Consider the following 10130-nt stretch of genomic DNA (forward strand, 5'->3'; position numbering starts at 1 on the left):
GGGTGACGCCGCCCCATGGTATCAGAGTATACACCGTCTACCACTGCTGTGATTGGAGCTATCAAGCCTCTAGCCGTCCACACTTACAGTGATCGTGTACACCTTCAGATATCAGCCACACACGCAAGAACGATGACCAGGTTTGCTCTGTACGATTTTTATGATGAAGCTGCTGTAGAGGTTGGTGAAACCAAGTGGATGGAGGATGTTGATGGCTACGATTTACGCTGCGATGTATTCGATTACGACAAAGAAGTCATTGTTCGGTGGCCAGCTAAAGGACGACGCGGTGGAAAAATCACCAGGTGTGCCGCTAAAGTGTTAAAGTTAAGCGGTATGTACTTCTTGATCTTGCATTATCTACGTCTATACGTGACCTTCATGGTCGTGTGATAGATAATCTATACATTTACAGAAAACAATTTTCGTTTCCTTCCCGTTTCGTCAAATTGTTACCAGTAGATTTGAAAACAACGATACTAATTACTATGGTGTTTTGTTCACAGTCGATTGTAATCTCGCACATTTCCCGTAGTCCTTCGATGTTACATACACTGCTTTTGATTTCTGAAAAAAAACGCATCGTGTTATAGATTGGCTCAGAAACGTCTCTCTTTTTGCACATTAGTCGCTCTGAAAAATAACCCTCGTTGCGTGATATAACAACTCCCTTGTTTCAAATTTGGCGGTATCTAGTGGCATGCATGGCATTATCCTGTAGTCTGGTCCCCTTTTCTAATTCTACCGCTGGCTGCGCTGCTCACGAAACTATTGGTCAGTAGAATGGTGATTGTGTTGAATTTAGAGAGCAGAGAAACTCAAAATTCGAAGGGGGCTCCACCATAGACAGTTTAACTGTCCTTCGAATTTGATTGCGTATGCCCATGGAGTAGTATTACGTCACAGTTACGAGTGGAGTGATACGTACCGGCCGCCGCGTACTATGCATATAATAACCAATTATTATATGCATAGTACGCGGCGGCCGGTACGTATCACTCCACTCGTAACTGTGTATTACGTCCATGGTTCCTGCACCAAGTATCCTATGTTGGCATGTAATTAAAACCGAAAAAAAGTTTATTTTTTAGCCATTGCCGTACATACAAAAGGAAGGATAGATTATTCTGAGTCTATCACCATGGTCACTCATGAGAAAAAGCCGTAGAAGATAATCTTCATTTCACCACTGAATGCCATCATAGAAGAACAGAGTCGAAGGGCTTAAAAGTGAAGCCATGCAAACAACTTCAACCTTCGATGTTTCGTCCGTCATCTAATATCCAAGCTTGATCACATGATCTTGTGAGGTGACTGTGCTTATTAATATGCAGTCAAAATTCTGACGGAAATATAGCCCATACCTTACCCTATTTTTATTAGCAGAACAGCCAATGATAGAAATGGGGCAGGGGACATGACAACAATGCTCAATGACCATTTGTCAAGTGATAAATGTATCATCTACGTCAATAAACAGTGAACCTTCTCTGTACTGCCTCACTTGGTTACAGACAACCGTGCAGAGCTTGTTCAGTTGATGAACCATCTCATCAAGGAAGGTTTTTGTGGTAAACCAGTCTTAAGGGACAAACGAAAGACGAAGATGAAAAAACGGTTGATCTCAGACAGCGAAAGTGATGAAGACCGTGTGAAGGTATTTAAAGATGTAGCACTTCAGAGTTTTAGGTCAGCTGTCAGTGACGCAAGCTTATCCGATAGATGGATGTGTGGCGTCGTTTGTAGTCTGTCAACTTATTATATTCCAAGTTTCTTCTTCGGAACAGCCAGGACGTCCGATTCCTTTAATATTTTAATATTTGGAATACAGGTCCCCAGGGATTAGCTTAATCAGATTTGTTCAAATTGTGATGAAATATGTAAGGCTGTGTGTGCTATGCACAGGATAGGTGCCAATGCAATTGTTTTTTACCTTGATGGAATAATGCAAATAACTTCACGAGCTGGTATTATATCGTGTAGTGCATAGTATGTTTGTAAGAATGTCTGATTTGATTTTTTTTCACACATGGAAGCCATTTATTCCTTCAGCCAATTGATTTCTGTGTTATGAAGAAAATAAAAATTGCTGAAAATGAGATACTGCATCCAAATTCAAATGTATCTGTCCCAAAGATAAGAAAACTGGAAACTGAAGAGGACATCTTGCAATGCCTAGTCAAAAAGGAGACAACTGAAACAGTCTCAGAAAAAAGAAATCAACAGCAGAGTATACATAGAGGCAACCCTTACCAGGTAAAATAAAATTAATATAAAGATCTAGCAGACAGGTCTTGTCATGTAAAAGTTATAATTTGACTGTGTACAGTATACAATGCATGATTTCATTTTCTGCCATTGAAATTAAATTTCTTACCGGTAAAGGATAACTGTTGTTTGAAAAAGACTTATTCATACAAAAGCAATAACCCTTGTAAATTGTGCAACACTTTTATTTGACATTGGAAGTATGGGTAAATAGATCAGGCAGTATGTCAAGGTATGTGGCGATCATCAGACATGTACGTACTTCAGTTATGGTAGAATGTTTCGGGCACAGATGCTGGGACTCTCAAACTTTCACAATTCTTTTCTGATCTACCGGTACTATTTGTGGGGGTTCATTTTAATGCTCATGGTGTGAGGAAAATATTCACCATCTTAGTTTTTTCAAAAAATTGAAAATTCTAAATGTATTTTACCTATAGAGTTAACATAGGGATGGCCGCCATTTTGAATTTCAAATATTGGTACATCTTGTTTCTCTAGTACTGACATTTGCATGATGACCCCTGGCTTTTATTCTTGATTTTGAAAGAGAATCGTTAAGAGATTCCTTGAGGAAATTTTTTGAGCTAAAGTTTATTAGTTATTGGTAAGTCTTTCACTTTTGAGGCACATAATGTACTTCCTTAAGGTACAATGACTGTTGATTCCCAGTGTCTTTTCCAGGTTAACTATCTCTAACAAAATAATGATAAATTATACTACTTTAATCACAGGTTAGTGTTTTTGATCAGTGCGAAGACTGTGACATTTTCCTGAATAGAACAAGAAGTAGAGAAGAAGATCATGGCTTAAGTGTAAGTGTCAGACAAGAGAGGATGGTTTCCTCTTTTTTAAAAGAGTTGTCTGTGTTGAATATTATTAGCTGTATAAAACAAGTGCATGAACGCGTACGTGAAAATCATGACTGTAAATGCAGATGTCTTAAACAGGAACTTCCATTGTAAAAATTGGATTATCGTAAATCTATGCAAACGTAAAAAAGTCATGCCACTGATTGGACATGCTGTGTTTGGTCCCAGAATCCCATAATTTTGCCATGTTTCACGTTCATTGTCATTGAATCTTGCATGTGATGTCTGCAAATATATAGGAACTAAACTTGAGTTGTAAATAAATTGCAAAATGTTCCGTTTTTTGTCAGAGAACAAACGCATATATTTCAAAATGTGTTTTCTGTACGACCATTTGACCCCTCTTTGTGTATGTCATAAACGTACCCATGATCATGATTATTCAAATTTATCATACGGTCAAAGCAGTCAAAGCAGTGCTGCAAGAATTCAAAAACTTCCGTCCAGTGTATACAAATAGCTGCATCACCAGTAATCCCCCTATTGTGCGTCCACCGTCGTGTAACTTCCTGTTTAACACAAAGCCAGGAATAAAAAACACTTTTTTGATACAGTATGCGATTTCATCACATTTCAATTTTGACATTAGGTTTCTTTCTCGTTGTTTAGACATCAACTCCAGGACAACATGAGAATGCAAGCAGTCAAAATGAAGAAATCCTGAGGTTACAGAGAGAGCTAGAAGAAAAAGAGAGAGAAAACCAAGCATTAAGAAATGCTTTGACATCATTACACTGTGAGTCAACATTTAAAATATTTGTTAATACATCACGCTGAAATGATAATTTAGATGAAGGGTGTATATCTACTCATCTTCAGTTTTTCTGTATTTGAAATGCTGAATTTAGGCATACAAAGCATACAAACCACTCTGCTAACTTTGTTGCCTCGCACAGTGATAAAATCATGGACAGACACTTGTATTCATATGTGCACACTTGTTTGAGTTTTGCTACAATACTCAAGCTTTTTATTTTCGTGTTGTTTTACACTTTAAAGGGTTGCCAGAGATTTTACCAAGATTAGAGAGGTTTGTGAATTCCACTTGTGAAGAGGACAAGTCTGTGACTCCAGCGAAGGAATTTATCAATATATCTGACAAAGATGTAAGAATATCATGTGTATTAGCTAAATCAGTAAACTTTCAAAATCTTTATATTACACACTGAAATGCTGGTACCGGTACCATCAGTATTTTAAAGAACAAAGCTTGCCTATGTTTTCTCACTGTTTTTCTGAATTTTTTTTCTGATTGTAAACAATCAGTTGGATGTCACATTTTGGCCCATAATTGATCTAAGCAATAATATTTCAGCATATGTTTAATTCTGAAACTCTTGAGAATTAAGTTTTTGAAGAGTGCTCTTGAATTCTACATTGACTGTTTTGGGCATTTTTTGATCAAAAATGCATGTGAAGTATAAATTTACTAGTGAAATGTGACTGAAATGGACATTTTATACATCGAAAAGTGAAAAGTTGTGGCCTATACTTGAAAAGTATTTAGAAGGCAGTAACTTACCTTCTGAGCTTGATTGAATGCTTTTCCACCAGTTTTCATTAATTACCAAAGTAACTTAAATTATGTTTTTCTTTTAATTGTATTTTCTTGTTTTATTAGCAATTATTTTATAACAGTTGAATTTTCATAAGATTATTCACTTTTGAAAGATCTCATTTCCATCACACTTACCTACATCCAGTACATACTTGAATTGATGCATCTGAATAATAGTAATATAGTCCTGCTCACAGCAATAGACTCAAAACATTTTCATGATTGATTGATTATCTGATTGTTTACTTGTTTTCCCATTCTACATCAGGTTTGCTTGGGTGAAGGTATCACCATCAAACAAACCACTTTGGCGAGAATATCATCACATGATTACAAGAAGTGCACCAGAGAGCTGCTGACAGCACTGTTTAACAGAAGAACGCTAGCAACCCACTCATTTACCGGTAAACCATCCAATGTCATGAAAGGAGGACACGTGAAACCTCAGTTGGAGCCCAGGACAGTAAATGCTATAATAGGTGAGTGTCTTAAAGGGCGGCTGTCGTCGCACTGCGCATGCTCATTAGGGTGTTCCCCTTGTTCTGCTTGTTGAAAACATATCCCAGAACACCTCAAGCGTTAATTACGGTGTTTGTGATATTGATTCTTGTTATGAATTCCCAACTTTCACAAAACTAAACAAGTGAAAAGTTTATTTACTTCACAAGCTTCAAATAGGCCCCCAAAAGTGGTAGCTAGGTCAAAAGATTATTGGAGTCCAAATATCTGTCCCCAGGAGAGTCCAAGTATCTACCCCCACACGCATTCTACCTTAACCCCCTTTCACCACCATGGTTTTACCCAAACCCATTGTTATCAATGGTGATCTTGGACCTGTTTACAGGGAACTGGGGGTGAACAGGTTAACATAGAGTTTATGTTATCTCAAAAGTATAAATAATCTTAAATTCTTACATGGTACAGTACTGATGAATTTCTATGGTCTGCAAAGTTTTATTTGTGTATGCATGATTTTACTTAATTACTCTTTTTTTATCTCACCAGTAAATCAAAGCTAATTTCCATTGAATTCAGGGTATAAAATGATATGTCTTTTGTCCAAAAAATCATCTGAGGGCAATATTCTTGTGCAAAATTAATAATGGAATTAAGTATTTTAAGTGTCATTTTTTCCCGTTTATTACAGATTATGTCATAACCAAGTTTAATGTCCCGGCAAAAGATGTTGTTGATGCAATAAAGAGCAAACTTAACTGCGAGAGCAAACTTTATGGCAGAGGGAAATCTGTCCTGGTGTGATTACAAAATTGGAGATCTTCCATTAAGTATTACTTTTTAAAAGTTTGATACTGATTAGTAGTTTTTTTTTTTAATGTTTGCATTTTCTTTACTTTTCAATTTTCCAATAAATATTTGGCCACTTTGATCTCTTTTCATCTAATTTTTAAAAGTGGATTTGCATGTCAATTTTGTTTGATTTTTTAATAAACTATTTGAAATGCCTACGTGTTCCCTGAGCCTGAATTCACAAGTACATAGTTCTTGGTATTGCTGGTTGATGATTTATAATGGCTGTGTGTTAGAGTAGTAATGGTATTGCTGGTTGATGATTGATTATGGCTGTGTGTTAGAGTAGTATTGGTATTGCTGGTTGATGATTGATTATGGCTGTGTGTTAGAGTAGTATTGGTATTGCTGGTTGATGATTGATTATGGCTGTGTGTTAGAGTACTATTGGTATTGCTGGTTGATGATTTATAATGGCTGTGTGTTAGAGTAGTATTGGTATTGCTGGTTAATGATTTATAATGGCTGTGTGTTAGAGTAGTATTGGTATTGCTGGTTGATGATTTATAATGGCTGTGTGTTAGAGTAGTATTGGTATTGCTGGTTGATGATTGATTATGGCTGTGTGTTAGAGTAGTATTGGTATTGCTGGTTAATGATTTATAATGGCTGTGTGTTAGAGTACTATTGGTATTGCTGGTTGATGATTTATAATGGCTGTGTGTTAGAGTAGTATTGGTATTGCTGGTTGATGATTGATTATGGCTGTGTGTTAGAGTAGTATTGGTATTGCTGGTTAATGATTTATAATGGCTGTGTGTTAGAGTAGTATTGGTATTGCTGGTTGATGATTGATTATGGCTGTGTGTTAGAGTACTATTGGTATTGCTGGTTGATGATTTATAATGGCTGTGTGTTAGAGTACTATTGGTATTGCTGGTTGATGATTTATAATGGCTGTGTGTTAGAGTAGTATTGGTATTGCTGGTTGATGATTTATAATGGCTGTGTGTTAGAGTAGTATTGGTATTGCTGGTTGATGATTGATTATGGCTGTGTGTTAGAGTACTATTGGTATTGCTGGTTGATGATTTATAATGGCTGTGTGTTAGAGTAGTATTGGTATTGCTGGTTGATGATTTATAATGGCTGTGTGTTAGAGTAGTATTGGTATTGCTGGTCGATTATTGATTATTGCTGTGTGTTAGAGTACTATTGGTATTGCTGGTTGATGATTTATAATGGCTGTGTGTTAGAGTACTATTGGTATTGCTGGTTGATGATTTATAATGGCTGTGTGTTAGAGTAGTATTGGTATTGCTGGTTGATGATTTATAATGGCTGTGTGTTAGAGTACTATTGGTATTGCTGGTTGATGATTTATAATGGCTGGTGTGTTAGAGTAGTATTGGTATTGCTGGTTGATGATTGATTATGGCTGTGTGTTAGAGTACTATTGGTATTGCTGGTTGATGATTTATAATGGCTGTGTGTTAGAGTACTATTGGTATTGCTGGTTGATGATTTATAATGGCTGTGTGTTAGAGTAGTATTGGTATTGTTGGTTGATGATTGATTATGGCTGTGTGTTAGAGTAGTATTGGTATTGCTGGTCGATTATTGATTATTGCTGTGTGTTAGAGTAGTATTGGTATTGCTGGTTGATGATTTATAATGGCTGTGTGTTAGAGTACTATTGGTATTGCTGGTTGATGATTTATAATGGCTGTGTGTTAGAGTAGTATTGGTATTGTTGGTTGATGATTGATTATGGCTGTGTGTTAGAGTACTATTGGTATTGCTGGTTGATGATTTATAATGGCTATGTGTTAGAGTACTATTGGTATTGCTGGTTGATGATTTATAATGGCTGTGTTAGAGTAGTATTGGTATTGCTGGTTGATGATTGATTATGGCTGTGTGTTAGAGTAGTATTGGTATTGCTGGTTGATGATTGATTATGGCTGTGTGTTAGAGTAGTATTGGTATTGCTGGTTGATGATTGATATGGCTGTGTGTTAGAGTAGTATTGGTATTGCTGGTTGATGATTTATAATGGCTGTATGTTAGAGTAGTGTAGTAGTATTGGTATTGCTGGTTGATGATTGATTATGGCTGTGTGTTAGAGTAGTATTGGTATTGCTGGTCGATTATTGATTATTGCTGTGTGTTAGAGTACTATTGGTATTGCTGGTTGATGATTTATAATGGCTGTGTGTTAGAGTAGTATTGGTATTGCTGGTTGATGATTTATAATGGCTGTGTGTTAGAGTACTATTGGTATTGCTGGTTGATGATTTATAATGGCTGTGTGTTAGAGTAGTATTGGTATTGCTGGTTGATGATTGATTATGGCTGTGTGTTAGAGTACTATTGGTATTGCTGGTTGATGATTTATAATGGCTGTGTGTTAGAGTACTATTGGTATTGCTGGTTGATGATTTATAATGGCTGTGTGTTAGAGTAGTATTGGTATTGTTGGTTGATGATTGATTATGGCTGTGTGTTAGAGTAGTATTGGTATTGCTGGTTGATGATTGATTATGGCTGTGTGTTAGAGTACTATTGGTATTGCTGGTTGATGATTTATAATGGCTGTGTGTTAGAGTACTATTGGTATTGCTGGTTGATGATTTATAATGGCTGTGTGTTAGAGTAGTATTGGTATTGTTGGTTGATGATTGATTATGGCTGTGTGTTAGAGTACTATTGGTATTGCTGGTTGATGATTTATAATGGCTATGTGTTAGAGTACTATTGGTATTGCTGGTTGATGATTTATAATGGCTGTGTTAGAGTAGTATTGGTATTGCTGGTTGATGATTGATTATGGCTGTGTGTTAGAGTAGTATTGGTATTGCTGGTTGATGATTGATTATGGCTGTGTGTTAGAGTAGTATTGGTATTGCTGGTTGATGATTGATATGGCTGTGTGTTAGAGTAGTATTGGTATTGCTGGTTGATGATTTATAATGGCTGTATGTTAGAGTAGTATTGGTATTGCTGGTTGATGATTGATTATGGCTGTGTGTTAGAGTAGTATTGGTATTGCTGGTCGATTATTGATTATTGCTGTGTGTTAGAGTAGTATTGGTATTGCTGGTGGATGATTTATAATGGCTGTGTGTTAAGGTAGTATTGGTATGAGAGTTGATAAATTGTATATCTCCGGGACAACGTCAAAAGATCAATGTCAGAAAAAAATGTTAACCCAAAATTAAAGTTGTCGATCCAACAGAAACGATAAAACAATGGGCCTGTCACATATGAATAGACCTGTAGCAAACCACGATGTATTAATACTGAGAATAAGTAAATGGTGAATTAGTAAATGGTGAATTGAAGGGAGTCGCACAACAAATTGACAAAATTGTAGGATGGGGGGGGGGGGGGGGAGGAGGGTAACGATGATTGTATACACCTGCATACAGTCTATCAATGACCTCCATTATTGCCAGTTGTAACAATGAAGCTCAATGATTCATCTCTTTTGAAGCGTCTAAAAAGATAACCTTGCCATAGAATTACATAAACTCATGAAACATCAGACTGAATCTCAATAAAAGATTGTGGCAATGCAATGTCTTGTTTGTCTTCGTTAGTGTATCAAAGTTCTCGCTTGCAGTTTTGTAATTTATGAATATAATCTTTGAAGCTTTCTTGCCCAGTCCAGATGTGTTGCATTATCATTAACATTTTAGACTTTTGCATGAGAGTTGAGTTCACAGATTCACACGAAGATGCTTTCATTTTTAATGTCTTGTGTCTACAGCAGATTTTGCAATGAATACCAATAGTGACATTGTGTCTATATGGTGGTGCCTACACACAAGGTGACAGTTGTCCAACAATATCCCATGGAATTTGACAATAACCAATATATAGATGGCAAAATTCACAGAGATCATCAATAATAGTTACAGTAATTTTATTGTCTTTCTACAGGGGGTGGCATGACAGAAGCGGTCTCAAATGTTTTACTTTTCCTACATACCTTGTAAGTGTAGCAAAGTCCAACCATTGTAATAATCAGATGGTGTATGATGGCGTGAGATACTTGTGAAAATCTTGAATAATGTTAAACCTGCAAACCCTGATTTCATACTGCAAGATGTGAGGAATATTCTGAATTTCAATTGTGTTTTTTTGTATTTTATGCATGGTGAATTAATTTGTCAAAATTA

At 36.3% G+C, this 10130-nt stretch overlaps 1 protein-coding gene across 2 annotated transcripts; it reads left to right on the forward strand.

Annotated features, from left to right (window-relative positions):
* LOC139123152 (BEN domain-containing protein 6-like) lies at positions 1-6162 on the forward strand. 2 transcript variants are annotated; one of them, XM_070689209.1, is made up of 8 exons: positions 1-334; positions 1515-1657; positions 2137-2256; positions 3003-3083; positions 3750-3876; positions 4140-4246; positions 4967-5177; positions 5846-6162. In XM_070689209.1, the coding sequence occupies exons 1-8, from the start codon at positions 16-18 to the stop codon at positions 5956-5958; spliced, it is 1221 nt and encodes a 406-aa protein (XP_070545310.1). In that variant the 5' UTR covers positions 1-15; the 3' UTR covers positions 5959-6162. The 2 variants fall into 2 exon arrangements, with proteins under 2 accessions (XP_070545310.1, XP_070545311.1); XM_070689210.1 differs by lacking the exon at positions 2137-2256.
* The last annotated feature ends 3968 nt before the right edge of the window (positions 6163-10130 follow it).

This window comes from Ptychodera flava, chromosome 22 (assembly GCF_041260155.1).
Source record: "Ptychodera flava strain L36383 chromosome 22, AS_Pfla_20210202, whole genome shotgun sequence".
NCBI lineage: Eukaryota > Metazoa > Hemichordata > Enteropneusta > Ptychoderidae > Ptychodera > Ptychodera flava.

Coding starts and splice junctions, on each gene's coding strand:
- LOC139123152 (XM_070689209.1), top strand. CDS start 16: ATGGTATCAGAGTATACACCGTCTACCACTGCTGTGATTGGAGCTATC. Junction 2,257..3,002: donor ATAGAGGCAACCCTTACCAG/GTAAAATAAAAT, acceptor CTTTAATCACAG/GTTAGTGTTTTTGATCAGTG. Junction 4,247..4,966: donor TCAATATATCTGACAAAGAT/GTAAGAATATCA, acceptor ATTCTACATCAG/GTTTGCTTGGGTGAAGGTAT.